The sequence below is a fragment of the Parasteatoda tepidariorum genome, chromosome 9, assembly GCF_043381705.1.
Source record: "Parasteatoda tepidariorum isolate YZ-2023 chromosome 9, CAS_Ptep_4.0, whole genome shotgun sequence".
NCBI lineage: Eukaryota > Metazoa > Arthropoda > Arachnida > Araneae > Theridiidae > Parasteatoda > Parasteatoda tepidariorum.
The window spans coordinates 40,260,268-40,275,722 of record NC_092212.1 but is presented as its reverse complement, the minus strand read 5'-3'; the positions used below and the strand labels follow the sequence as shown (position 1 = coordinate 40,275,722).

At 28.6% G+C, this 15,455-nt stretch overlaps 1 protein-coding gene across 2 annotated transcripts; it reads left to right on the top strand.

Annotated features, from left to right (window-relative positions):
- LOC107452838 (alpha-tocopherol transfer protein-like) lies at positions 1–14,459 on the top strand. 2 transcript variants are annotated; one of them, XM_016069449.4, is made up of 6 exons: positions 1–388; positions 3,091–3,240; positions 6,443–6,685; positions 9,480–9,673; positions 12,970–13,080; positions 14,172–14,459. In XM_016069449.4, the coding sequence occupies exons 2-6, from the start codon at positions 3,108–3,110 to the stop codon at positions 14,343–14,345; spliced, it is 855 nt and encodes a 284-aa protein (XP_015924935.1). In that variant the 5' UTR covers positions 1–388; positions 3,091–3,107; the 3' UTR covers positions 14,346–14,459. The 2 variants fall into 2 exon arrangements, with proteins under 2 accessions (XP_015924935.1, XP_071041253.1); XM_071185152.1 differs by lacking the exon at positions 1–388 and adding an exon at positions 2,888–2,907.
- The last annotated feature ends 996 nt before the right edge of the window (positions 14,460–15,455 follow it).

Genomic DNA, 15,455 nt, shown 5'->3' with positions numbered 1-15,455 from the left:
AGATACGAAAACATTCATAGCCTGGCGCAACGCTGAACCTTGATCGCTCGTCGAATCTTAAATTGCACGGCGAGATACGAGAATTATATTTTATCATAATAGCTTATCGTGCTTTTGTGTTCAGCTGTGGTGATGAGGAAGTAATTTATTCAAATTAAGAAGAAGATCATACACGCTGTAGATCCGCTAATGAATTTTAAAATGTATTTTGGATGGATGTCAAAAAAGGATATTTTTTAAAACAAAGTTTACTTCGAGGGGAAATAAAGCTCGTTTATGAATCTGGAAAATGCCGTGAAATAGTGTTGACAACTGTGTGTCAAAATAATATTTTGAAACATCGGATAGTGCATCAATAAAGTCATACTCTTGAGGAATATATTTAAAGGTGAGTCTAAATTTAAAATAATATCTTTAAATGTATAGTTTAAATGTATAACAACAAGGGATAAAATAGTTTCAAAAGAAATAAGTACGATAATGTGTATTCATTTATAGCCGAAAATGCTCAAATGAAGTAAAATTCAATAAGATTCGTTTTTGTTTTAACATTTTAATTGTATTTTAAAGTAATTAGGAGGAAAAGTTTTGAATTTAAGTATTTAATATTCTTCGAAGCGTATAATTTAATGAAAAAAAATCCTTTTCGTAAACTTTTTAAGGGAATTTAAAATAATTTCTGGAGAAATATTTATTATTCTACATTTCAGGGGCATCCAACTTACATGAGGCCGGGGGCCACAATTAAAAACACAAATCAAATGGCAGGCCGCAACTTTATCAAACTTTCATGTAGGACTCTTTTATGTTTGAAGGAGCATTACATATTACTGTCAGATTTTACCAAGTTGTACAAAACAGAAGTATTGAATTACAAATAAAAATAAGAAGTAAATTTTTAAAAATATTTAATTGCATATTAAAAAATTCGGGCTACGATAACTTTAATGTGCACCCATGTATTAAACAATTAATGTGAAACAGATATCTAATTGTTAAGATATAAAACTTTAAAAAGGTTGGTATTAAAACTTACATAGTAGCACACAAAATGTTCAATGACAAAATTGAGGTTTTTCTGCTGCAACCACAAGAGAATAGATATTTACATTTTAAATTTACAAATGTGTGTGTAAATATTTTCGTCCAAAATGAGTGGTTTCCAAAAGTTAAATCGAAGAATTTCTTCTAGAAAATTTCTGATATACACATGCTAAATTATATTCACAAAATACAAAAAAAAATGAAAGAGCAACAGTATTTTTATATTTCAATAAATATTTTCTTGGATGCAAAACCTGCGAAATATTTTTTTTTGCACCGTTGGTATGATAAATTTCACAGAAACGAAGAAATTAGGTTCTTGTTAACGAGAAAAGTATTTTAAACGCATATAGATTTTTCACGAAAATTGTCCGCAAAAATTACAATTAATATATTTTAGTTCACGGGCCACAAAAAAAGGCTTCGCGGACCGGATTCAATATAGAGACTAATTATTATTATGAGCTCATTAAATTTTAAAATAAATTCGAAAAAAATATTCAATATTAATGAAATATCGATATGTACAACTAGAGCATAATACAATATGAAGACTCATTTTTACATGAATTTTATAAATAAATTTCCGAATAATTAAAAAGAAAGTTTATAATTAGTTATTCAATATTAGGTGAGACTTTTTATAATTAAACTGAAAATTTCAACTCTGTATGAATTTTTTAATTGTGTTTTAAAATAGTTTCAAAAGAGATGCTGATAATTATGCATTTTACACGGAGAAAAAAATTCTGGTGAACTACCGTACTGCATGATGATGACAATTCTGGTAAAAAATTTTTACGCATTACTTATTTCGCCAAAATATTTCACACATTATTTATTTCGACTAAAACTGAATTTTAAATTAAATTCTAACTCTCCAAATTGAACATTTCACCTTTAAAAAAATTAGTTAAAATATACAGATCATCGCAATTTTGTAATGGCCACCTTTAATGTATGTTTTAGACTCTTCGTCGGAAAATCAAATCAGCAAAAGCATGCATATTAGTTTTAGCATTTGCTGCACAAAAGCTGACGCAATCTATCAAAACAATGATAAGAAAGGCTTGATATAAACATCAAAACCAATTTGATTTTCTGATGAAAATTTTGTTTCGAATAATCACCCTTCAAATCCTGTCTTAACTGATAATCAGACAGGTTTTGATGATTCCGTTCCTGCCTTCCTCAGTAGTGATACGTTAGATTTCTAATGCGTTTTCTCCCTCTTAAAATACTATTTTGTTACCCTTAAGTGTGTACTTTTTAAGTTTATTTTGGACAAGTATTCTAAAAATATATATTAAGGAAAATTAAAAATCACCTTATGTAGAAAATTTATAAATATCGTTTGAAATTTTGCTGAATAAAATAAACTCAAAGCAGTATAGGAATCACATGTTGGCCATGGTATGTTGTGACCTTCATTTAACAATTCCACCCAATTTTGATGAACGATTAAATTGAAGTTGCTGACGTAGAAAAGAAGAAAAAAATTATTTTTTTCTTATCATGCTAAGATTGGAAAAGCAATATTGTGAATGAAGAGCTCTGTTACTTATCTGGAGAGAAATCTGATTTTTTTACTTTCTCTTTCTAGTAAACAGGAAAAACCTCAGAAATAAACAGAAAAAGGAAATAATAATAGTAAATGCTTCTTTCAACACCATCGCATACTTAAACAAATAAATTATGAATATTTTTTTCCTTGATCTTGTACCCAATGACTGCTACGATTGGTTTACTCATGCAAAAAATTACAATTGCTGTTTATTAAATTGTTATTCGATGTTTACAATTGCTGTTTATTAAATTGTTATTCAAAAACTGTTATTCAAAAAGTCCTTAAAGTCATTTATGGTGAAATAAATATTTTTAATTGAATTATTCTTAATAAATAGTTCATTAAAGTTTATTGTGAAAGATGGTTTAAATTCTTTGAAATTGGTTCTCTTAAGGAGATAAATAACTTTGCTTTTTTCTAAGATGCTATTTGTTATTTTTATTTAACGTTAATATATTTAATTTGCTATTTTATGTTAGGTAAGCTATCGTAAAACATGGAAAATTGCTCACTACCTTTGGAGTACTCGAAAATAAATGATGAAATTCACCAGAGAGCTGTAAAGGAGTTAAATGAAACAACGGAGAATAGAATACAATGCTTGAAAGAGTTAAAGGAAATGATTAAATGTAAGTACAACAGCTGAAATCGGTAAATATTAGGGGGACCGGAAAGTAATGTCGTTTCGGAGCATTAAATAATCCTTAGTCTTAAAAAAAAAATCTTTTTTCGATCCATTTAGATTCATTTTCGATCCGGCTTTGAAAAGTTGTTACTAACGAGGGTGAATACATTATTAATTAAAAATAAAATCTTGATAACAAATATCAAATGCACCGAAACGACATTACTTTCCAGTCCCCCTAATACATCACAATTCATTGTCACTCTTAATAATTGATGGTAACCACTATAAATACTCCTTAAATCAGAAGAGCTTATAAATTTCTTTCTTTTAGAAAGTATAAAGCAAATGTTTTATGTGCTACAACGGTATATGTTCAATGATTATGTTTTTTCGTGTTTAACGATTTATATTTTTTGCGTATGATTTATGCTTTTTATATGTTTTATGTTTATATCATATTTTTAAGCATTTTTTTTTTCAAAATTGTTGTATGAATTACGTAACGTCACTCGTATATTTTTAAGAATGTGTGTAAAAAATTATGTGGTCAATTATCTTATTGCCCAGAAGTTATAAAAGTAGTTTTTCGAAAACTAAATTTTAACTTTTGTTATGAACGGAATGCTTATTTAGTTTATTTATTTATTCATTTATTTATTCATATTTTATTATTATTATTATTTATTTATTTATTTGATTTTTAAAAAAATTACAAAACTGTTTGGTCTGTGTTCAACTCAATAATCAGCACTAAGGTAAATTTAGTGTCTGAGTGGATTTTTCAAATATTCAATAAAATCAATCATCGACGAAATCAAATTTAACATATCAATTATTTGATAACAAAAGAAGAATACAACTTAACACTTCCGTGACTGCTAGGTCACTGCTTTATTTATTGCGCTAACAGCACCCTCGCAGTAAGGAGTATTTTACCACTATTGTTAGTTAAGAATTGGTCATACAAAAATAATTAATATTTATTTAAATAATTCGAGTGTAATTATCTTTAGATAAACGAATTGAATTCAAAAATGTTTCAATTCCAAAATAAGGATCTTGGAATATAGCGAAAAATGTGTACAAAAAATACGCAAAAAGAAAGATTAAGGGGACAAAATTTTCATTTTCAACTACTCTCCTACCTAAACTATTGGGGTCATATTTCCTAGATTGCGACTACCTACAATGTACCCTCTTCCTTATTTTATTTGTAAAAAATTTAAATCCATAAGAAAAAAAGTATGTTTATTCAGAGAAATTACGTTTTTATGTCTGATTTAGCTTCTTAAAATAACGTCTGTATCGTGTCTGTCGTATTAGCATATTTAAAGTTAATTCCTCGAAGCATTAAAATAGTGTCCGAGCACTTGCAAAACCAATCATTCGATCAAATATTATTCAGAGTGCATTGTTAGAAAAAATTGTTAAATATCAATTTGTTATTAAACCGTATTTAAACAAAGCAAACAATTTGTTGTTGTTGTAGTTCATTTACGTCGCACTAGAGCTGCACAATGGGCTATTGGCGACGGTCTGGGAAACATCCCTGAGGATGATCCGAAGACATGCCATCACAATTTTGATCCTCTGCGGAAGGGATGGCACCCCCTCTTCGGTAGCCCGACGACCTGCACGCGAAGTCGAGCACTTTACGGTAGCACAGTTTAACGAGGACCAATACCGCACACCCTCGGTCCCTACGCAGACTGATCCAAGTGGTCACCCACCCGCACACTAACCGCAGCCAGTGATGCTTGACTTCGGTGATCTGCTGGGAACCGTGTCTTAGCGATCAGTCCACTGCGGGACCAAAACAAACAAGTAACCATAAATAAGATGTTCAAGCTGTTAACTGCGGGAAAAACCTTTTATTAACTGCTTTTACCTAATTCGGTTAAACAACAGAATTTTATAAAATAAATCCATTTAGTTCCTTGCATTTAGGTACATATTATAGTCCAAGAGGCTAATCTGTCAATCTTGTGATCGAAAGAACGGGGGTTCGAGACCCAGCATTGACATCACAATATATCTTCCTTCCATTCCCTTCAACACATGAGAAGTTTCCAGTGTCTTACTCTCCGCAATTTGTGACCTTAAACTATTAGAATACGATACTCTCTTTCACACATAGATGGCAGCACCATAAAGTTGCTTAGCACAGAAAAGTCTAATATTTTCACTTCTTACGATAGGTGAAACGACTATATAATCTAATTAAACTAGACTCCACGTTTCATTTTATAAAATACAACGGAACCATAACCTAACTCCAATGCCCATTACCAAACGAAAAACCTAGCTCCAATGTACAGTTAAATTTCTTTTCTACTGTTTTGATATCAAGCTAGTTGTAAATGGTTTAAAATTCGTATAGTTCTGTATTCATGGTTTCTTAATCATGCTAGTTGAAAACGGTTTAAAAACAGTAAAGGTAAAAAATGCCCCTTATCGTAAACATTACGATTAACTGGGTTAAAATTCGTATAGTTTTGTATTCGTGGTTTCTTAATCATGCTAGTTGAAAACGGTTTCAAAACCGTAAAGTTAAAAAATGCCCTTTATCGTAAACTTTACGATTAACTGGTTTAAAAATCGTATAATTTTGTATTCGTGGTTTCTTAATCATGCTAGTTGAAAACGGTTTTAAAACCGTAAAGGTAAAAAATGTCCTTTATCTTAAACTTTACGATTAACTGGTTTAAAAATCGTATAGTTTTGTATTCATGGTTTCTTAATCATGCTAATTGAAAACGGTTTCAAAACCATAAAGGTAAAAAATGCCCTTTATCGTAAACTTCACGATTAACTGGATGGACAGACTGCTGCCGCATATTTTACAATAATTTTGGAAGGAAAATTTTAACAGTGTGTTCGCTTTTTCGCGCGCTGTACATAATTTTTGAATGTCTAACTAAATAAGGTCAAAAGGGAAATGGAGGGTCAATAAATATATATTTCCTCTATAAGGAACTGTACCTCAATAGTGTTGCTTTTGTAATCGTTTCTGCTGATACGTAAATTTTCCCGCATGTCTTTACTATAAAAAGAGTAATGAATAAGCAAAAAATAAAAAGAATTTTATTCTGTTAAATGAAAAAATAACAACAAAGTTAATTTGAAAATTTCTCACTGTTGTTCCATTTTACTATAAAACTTATATTAACATCCTTTTTTTAATTCCTGCGTAATTTTTACAGGTGAAAAGAACTTGGAATCTGATATGTCTGACAACTTCCTATTGCAATTTTTGAGAGTTAAGAAATTTGATACAGACAGAGCTTTTTCTTTACTAAAGAAATATTACGGCCACCGAATGTATTACAAGTCACTTTACAAGAAATTCAGCCCAACAAATATTTCAAAAGTATTAGAAACAAACATGATGAACTTTTTACCATGGCGCAATCCTGAAGGAAGTGCAGTGTGGGTGTCCAGAGTTGGTAGGTACAATTGCAAAATAGTACTGAAATGATTGCCCGATTTGTGTGTTTTGTTTATAAAGTAATGATTGTCCGATTTCGAAAATTCTTATTTCTGCTGACATATCGTTTAAAAATCAAACACGAAACGCTAATAACCTTGCTTTGAAATTATTGCAAAATGCGAGTTTTTTGCTTATACCAGTGGTTTCCAATTAGCGGCCAGGGGGCCGCATACGGCCCTCGAAGCCTTTTGTTTGAATTATATTAGTTGTCATTTTTCGTAAAAAATCTTCATGGGTTTAAAATACTTTTCTCGTTAATAAAAACCTAATTTCTTCGTTTCTGTGAAATTTATCATACCAACGGAGCAAAAAAAAATTATTTCTTAGGTTTTTTTTTTCCAAGAAAATATTTATTCAAATACAAAAATGATTGCGTATGTTGCTCTTTTTTATTTCAGTTTTTTGCATTTTGTGAATATAATTTAGCATGTGTGCATCAGAAATTTTCTCGAAGAAATTCTCCGATTTAACTTTTTGAAACCACTCATTTTGGAAGAAAATATTTACACACACATTTGTAAATTTTAAATTTAAAATGTAAATATCTATTCTCTGGTGGTTGCAGCAGACAAACCTCAATTTTGTCATTAAACATTTTGTGTGCTACTATGTAAGTTTTAATACCAACCTTTTTAAAGTTTTATATCTTAACAATTAGATATCTGTTGCACATTAATTGTTTAATACATGGCTGCACATTAAAGTTATTGTAGCCCGAATTTTTTAATATGCAATTAAATATTTTTAAAAATGTACTTTTCATTTTAATTTGTAATTCAATACTTTTGTTTAGTACGACTTGCTAAAAATCTGACAGTAATATTTAATGTTCTCTCAAAAATAAAAGAGTCCTACATAAAATTTTGACAGAGTTGCGGCCCGCCATTTGATTTGTGTTTTTAATTGTGGCCCCCGGTCTCATGTAAGTTGGAAACCCCTGATTTGTACCATAAGCGTTTGTATATTTTGCTTATACTGTAATGATTGTCCGATTTCGAAAATTCTTATTTCTGGTGACATATCGTTTAAAAATCAAACGCGAAACGTTAATAACCTTGTTTTGAAATAAAAGCAAGATACGATTTTTTTGTTTATACCATGAATATTGCCCAATTTTGAAAATTTCGAAAAGCTTTATTCCTGTTGGTAAATTTTAAAAATTAGACACGAAACATTAAGATCCTTTTATTAAAATAACTACGCTGTTCAAGTCTTTTTAAATAACGTAAAGATTGTCTAGTTTTGGAAAACTTTATTTTTGTGAATACATTTTAAAATTTGAATGCAAAAAGTAAATAATCTTTTGTTAAAAGTTTTTCTAGATTTTATTAATTTTTTTTTTTTTATATACAGTAAAGATTGTTTTTTTTTTCTTTCGAAAATCTTGATTTCTAGTGATAAATTTTAAAACTCGAACGCAAAATTTAAGTAATATTCTATTACCCAAATCGAGTTTTTCAATAATACTAATATAAAATTTGGTAAAACCAAATAGAAAAATCACAAAACCTTAATAACCTTGTTTTGAAATGATTTCAAGATACGAGTTTTTTGTTTATACCAAGAATATTGCCCAATTTTTAAAATTTCGAAAAGCTTTACTCCTGTTGGTAAATTTTAAAAATTAAACCTAAAAATATGGTGAAACCAAATAGAAAAATCATAAAAAAACTTTTGTTGAAAGACTTTTCATTTCCATCGGAAAGCGCAAAAAAAACCAACAAATTTAAAAGTGTCATGAAGAAAAAAAATTGCGAAATTTTGTGAATTTGTTAAAGAATAAGCATATCCACACATGTGACCCTCCTCCCATATCCACACATGTGACCTCTGACGTCAGCGCCAGCTAATCTTTATCAACAAAATGGCGTATTAAAGTTGAGATAAGTTTCTCTACATAAGTCAGAATGTTAATTAACGATATGTTAATTAAATATAAAACCATATCGCACATCGAATTAGTTGAAATATATTTCCTTCTCGTCAATTTCTTTTACTTAACTCAGATTTATTCTTTGTTTTTTTATTTATTGTAACCGTCATATATTTTTGTTTTGTGTACCTGGCAACTTCGATGCATAATAAGTTTGTTTATGTTCTATATGGCTTCGCGCTTGTCTTTGTGTTAAGTCTCTGTGTAAATATCTGGTATTAGTGAATCTTTGTGAAAGAATTTAGAATGTGTCACTTTTATTTTATTTTATAACCGTCGTTGAGCAGCCAACCCAATTTTCGGATTTACGACTTCTAATGTTCAACTCCGTAGCCTTGTAATTTTGAAACCAATCCAGAAGACAAGGGAACTCATGGATCAAGTATTCAAAGAAATTTGCCTTTGTGGAGGACTTTTTTTTGATGGAACTAACCCGTATTTGCGTTACAGAGAGAGGAAGACAACGAGAGCCTCCCACTGTTTACCTGACGGCAATGGGACTCTAACCCATGATCCGCCTACCATTGAGGATATTTCACGTCAGCACGGTGGTTGGTGCAAACCGGGTGCGGATTCGTATCGACCAGCCATCGCCGAGATTCGAACCCGGTTCACCTCATTGGAAGGGAAAATCCTCTGGTTTCCTAAGCAAAAGTACAGTAAACCGTACATTTGCGTCCCTTTCCATTTTTCTTAAATTTATTTTTCAAATCATCGATTATTTTTTGGACACCCGGTACAAAGCTCAATATTCAATAGATTTAGAAAATAAGATTTCGTTAAATTCTTATTACATAAACTCCCTCTCTTATTGAAGGTCTGTGGGAACCAGAACACGCTTCTTTTGATGAAATCGTCAGGTGTGGTCTCATATGCAATGAAAAGGCCTTGCAAAATCCAGTTACACAGATATGTGGTATAGTCTCAATAGTGGATTTCAAAAAATTCTCATGGTCTCATCTATTTCACATATCACCAACAGCCATTAATTGCTTTGTATCAGCATCACAGGTTTGTAATTCAATTATTTTTAATAATTTATTACAGCCCTCTTTTCACTCTCTGTGTGAAGTTACATTAACCCCTTAACGATCGGTTAATTTTCAAGAAAATGGTCGTAAAAGTGCCTATTTTGCCAAATACACACATTTAATTAGTGCTGACATCTAGTTTAAAGTAAACTAACTATTTGCAATTACCTTAAAATTATCTTGGTACAGCCATCTGGTGTGTAAAATAAGAAATAAAATGTTTTCCGGGCAAAATAACTGAATTAGTTTTATTCTTATTGGCGCGTTACTACCGAACACTCCAGCCCGGAAATTTCACAGGAGCGAGAAATAGAGGGCGGAACCTTACTCCGTAATTTTCATGGGAACGAGAAGGAAGGGGCTAATAGTTAATTTAACCGCTAATAATGAAGAAACAGAAGTTTAAACAGCTAATAATAAAGAAAATTTCAAAAAGAAATTCGAATGTTTTAAAATAAAAATTATTATGAAATATAATCATTATATAAAATAAAAGTAGTTTTCTTAATTTCCTTATTTATTTTTAAACAGATNGAAACCTCACCCCGTAATTTTCAAGGGAGCGAGAAGGAAGGGATTAATAGTTAATTTTAACAGCTAATAATGAAGAAACAGAAATTTAAACAGCTAATAATAAAGAAAATTTCAAAAAGAAATTCGAATGTTTTAAAATAAAAATTATTATGAACTATAATCATTATATAAAATAAAAGTAGTTTTCCTTATTTCCTTATTTATTTTTATACAGATGATCGTTGTAATTTTCCTTATTGTTACATTGTACCAACATTAGGAGAGAGCAGTTATGATAGAACAACTGTTCATTTATATTTCTCATTCAGGCTGTTCCATAATAATCACCTTTGACCTGCATTTTTATGTCATATGTTTACACGAATCCTTGTTTAAAAAAATAAAGCAAATGGTACACACATTAAGAGTCATCCTTAAAGTGTTACCTTTATCTTTACTTCAATTTTGATGAGAACTTAATCTAAAATTTCATATTAAGAGAGGTGGTTACGAAGCACCCAACATAAGAAATACATATATTTAGATTGATTGGGCCTCAACAACTTTCCACAACTTGCGAAGAAAACTGTCAACGTTAACCAATTTGAAGCTCAATTTTCATTTACGTCAACTTCCCTAATATTTATGGAAGAATTTTGATGAACATTTGAAATGTTAGTAAATTTTATGTTTTACTATTTCCTTTTTTATTTAATAAATTTGATTTACAATGATTTTGACCACCACTATATGTAAATAATTTCAATAAATTCACAAAACTAATAATTCTGCAGTGAAATTTTTAAGTTCAGACAAAGTTAAAGAAATTAAGTTTAGTTTAATCATAATTTCGCTACCACAGAATATCGTAGGATGGTTTGCATCTGGGTTTGCATCTATACAAAATGTGCATAAGCGTTGTTTTATTAAAAATTATACACTGTAAAAAATTCCCGCTCGAATTACGGTAAAAAGTACTGGCACCCTGTGAGCAACATTAAGGAAATCCATTTTACCTTGAAATCCATTTTTACCGCAGTTTTTAAAAAGAAATATTTATTTATTTACAGTGAGTCAGTGACTTTATAGTAAATATTACTGTATAAAAAATACAGTATATCAGACTTTTTTCTTCCCTGAAACGTTACGGTGAAAAATAGATTTTACTGTAAAAAGTATTGGCAACCCTAAGTGCCGTTACTTTTTACCGTAATTTTATCCGGAATTTTTTACAGTGTACTTAAGAGAGAGTAAAATAGTATTTTTTTTTAACTCTTCTGATGGCGCTTTCTCGAAAGCGTGATTTTCAATTTTAAACGCTAGTGAATTGAGATACATTTTTAAATTTTAAAAAAAAATATAGCAAGTACAGAAAATCACAGTTCCGATTGAAATACATTTCAAATAATAATACATGTAAATATACTTTTTCATATAACAATGTTTATCTTACATATCTTGGAATACTTTATTTTAAATAATAATGCTGGGAATATGAAAACTATTCATTGCGGTGGTATAAATATCTCTCCAAAATTCTAAAATACTTACAGTTTGTAAAAACACTTTCTATATTTACATGACGTAAACATGCTGAGATATTATGTGGCTAATTTATTGACAAACTTTTATGTTTGTTCATTTCCAAAATTCATTTAAATTTCCTTCAGAAAAAATTAATTTGACTAGTAGCGGTACGACAGTTAATGTTAACCTCTTCACTACTGAAGTATAAAGGTATATAGCAAATAAATATTTTACAGTCCCGAATTACTGTTTTACTGCCATAAACCATTGTAATATAAATACGAATATATACAAAATTCGAATTATACTGCCAGGAAGCTAATGGTTTTAGGTCCACGTACGTGGACTTCAGGTTTCAATTAAGTAAAGTAATATAAATATTTCCAATGTTAAATTGCTCCTAAATGTAGAAACAAGAATGCATAATGTTATATTATGGTCCATTTAAATACAATGATGAATAGATTTAATAATTACTTAGAAAAAAAAATATTTTTGAAAATACAACGATGTGCAATACTAAATTCAATACCAATAGTCAATTATTTATTTTCTGTTTTAATTTTCATTATTTAATTAACCAGTGCTTAATGCTTAATTTATTAACAGATTTATTATTATGATTTATTAACGGAATTGCTGAAATAATTATTTGAGCTCCGTTAAATTTCAAATAAAATGACAATTTGTAAGGAAATTTATGCAAGATTCGAATGTTTCTACTTCACAAACAACCAACATGCCATACATTGCACAAACAACAACATGCCATACGTTTTCACACACTGTACACGGAGGAAAAAAATATAGTAAAATTAAATTTGAATGTTAATGCTAAATGATAAAATTTAAATGGTAAATTTAATAGCAGTACGGCAATGACATTCCTGGTTTAAAAAAAATATCCTTCTGGTTAATAAAACCAAAACATACGGTATTTAAACTATTTATTCGATAATTTTTCCTTTCATTTGTTATTAGTTCATAGGAATTTCGGGTTTTCAAAATTATAGTTCTTATTATCACACATTTAAAATACAAAACTCATGAGTAAATTTAATAGAATTAATGGTTTTTTACCATATGATAAAATTATCAAATTAGTCCACGTTTACCAAATTTTATCACATATTATAAAACCATATTTTATTGTTAATTTTACCAAAATCAATTTTAATATTAACACGCTTTATTTTTCGTTGTTTGTTTTTAACATATTATTTTTTAATTCTCTAGAACTGTTTTCCCATTCGTCATAAAGCTATTCACGTGGTCAACAATCCCGGTGTGTTTACTGTTTTATTCGCTATGATTAAACCTCTTCTTAAAGAAAAGATTAAAAAAAGAGTAAGTTAACTAAATTTAAAAATATTAGAAATAATGCCATGATTTTTTCACCACTAACAGGTTTTTATTACAGAGCTTAGCAACATTTTATTATTATTTTTTTAATTTTAATTCACGTGACCCAATAATTTTTAACAAACATATAAGATGAAAGCCACCCTCAGAAAAATTGATTGAATGTCAAACTAATCTTGGTACTTTAAACCATAATACGGGATCAATTTGCTACAATCTTAATAAGATGATAAATTGCACCTCGTTTCAGTTGAAACTAAACCATGATATCGTGTAATCCACTTTAATAAATATGATAATACTTAACACCATATTAAAGTTGCAACAAATTTAAATTATTATAAAAGCAGCACAATACGGTATTTCTAACAATACGAAATTTAGTACGAGATGTAGCTTTATTCTAGATAAAATCAAGACTAATTCAAACTAATTTCGAGACTTAATCTATTTTTCATTCAATCTGTTAACTTTATTAGTAATAATAGTGCTTATATTCAGCTTGGTAAAATGAATAATAATGACTATCATAATAATGAGTAATTGTATGAGTGAAAATCATTATTTAAAATTCTTTCCATGTATCAATCAATATGTTGGTATCTTCGATAGTATACATAATTTAAAAACAAATTTGAGTCTGTAACAGAACGCAAATTATTCGTCGAATTTAAACTTCTCATTTAATACACGAAATTTAATTTAAAAAATTGTTATTATAAGAAAATTTTACTTATGATTATATGAATTTTAATAGTCAGTGACTTCGTAAAGAAGTTTTAAATAAATACTTAATGTATTAGAAGTTTAGAGTTTATTATTATTATTATTATTATTATTATTACAATAATAATAATAATTATTATTATTATATTTATTATTATTATTATTATTATTATTATTGCAATAATAATAATAATAATAATAATTATTATTNATTTATATCTTGTTTATTTTATTTATTCTGTTCATTTATTTATTCTTATTCATTTATATTTCATTTATTCATTTATTTTTATTTATTTATTTATTATTATTATTATTATTATTATTATTATTATTATCGTTATTTGCAGATTTATTTCCATGGCGATAACATGAGCAGTTTGCACGAGTATTTACCACCAGACATACTCCCAAAAGAATACGGAGGAACCAGAGGAAAGTTCGAAAATTCTAAATTCTTTGATTCATTAATGGAGAGTGAGAATGAATTTATACATAATAGTAAATTTGGTTACAGAGATTAAATCTAACCAAAGAGTGATCAAACTACCTGTGATATAAGACTTAGGAAATGGATCTTTTGATTATATGTAGATCTGAGATTTTTAATAAACATGTCCTAGAATTACAGAAATCATTCGAAATTGTATAGTGTGTGTTAAAATGTAATGATATCTTTTGTTGTTGTTTGTAAGTAAGAAAAGTTTCTAGTTGCATACATAAAGTATTAATTACATTAATGTGTTACATGTGACTGTGAACCAGTGAAAGCGAACCAGTCGGTGAGCGAGAGCCAATTGGTAACTGACCAGAGACGAAGAGCCAATAGGCTGGTTACTTTTTAAAAACATCTCAGGAACTATAATTAGTTAGTCTGTTTGAGGTAATTATAGTATTCGTAACGACACGAAAGTCTCGTTTTATATTGGATGATGCAAAAATTCTAAAATGTGCATAAAATATTTTATTTTTTTAAAAGAATATAATAATTAAAATATAATAATTAATATGTAACCTTCATTAACACTTTGAATTCACATTATAGAATAAAAGAAGCAAAGAAATAATCTTAAAACTTTACAAATACTTTTCAAGTGAATTTTTTGAATCATCAACTAAAATTAAATGCTAATTCACAAAATAAACTTTCTGTGTTGCAGTTGTTTAATCATTATTTATTGCATTACAAATTCGACTTAATAAACATTTGAAACTTTTTATTACTATTATTGTTGTAAAAATGTTTTTCAAAAACCGAAAGGCATGATTTAAATTTCAAAAAAAAAACAGACATTTTGACGTTTCATAAAGTGCATAAAATTGTTTCTTTGGTATTTCAAAGTTTTTGAAGTTACACTAGTCTAAAAATTTTTATTTTTAAAACACAAATGGAAATCTTTGGGATGTGTGAGATAACTAAGAAAGAGTAATGAATTGTTTAAAAAATTCACTACGAAATATTTTTTTAAAAAATTCTGAAATATGCTGCAAAAATTGAAAAGGAAAAATATGTTTATTGTTTGGTTTCTATGACCAGAAAAACCTAATTTTCGTCTATTTGTAAGCTATACCCATAATGCACGTATCACTTAAAATATAATTAATGCAACATAAAGGACACACTTATGAGACAT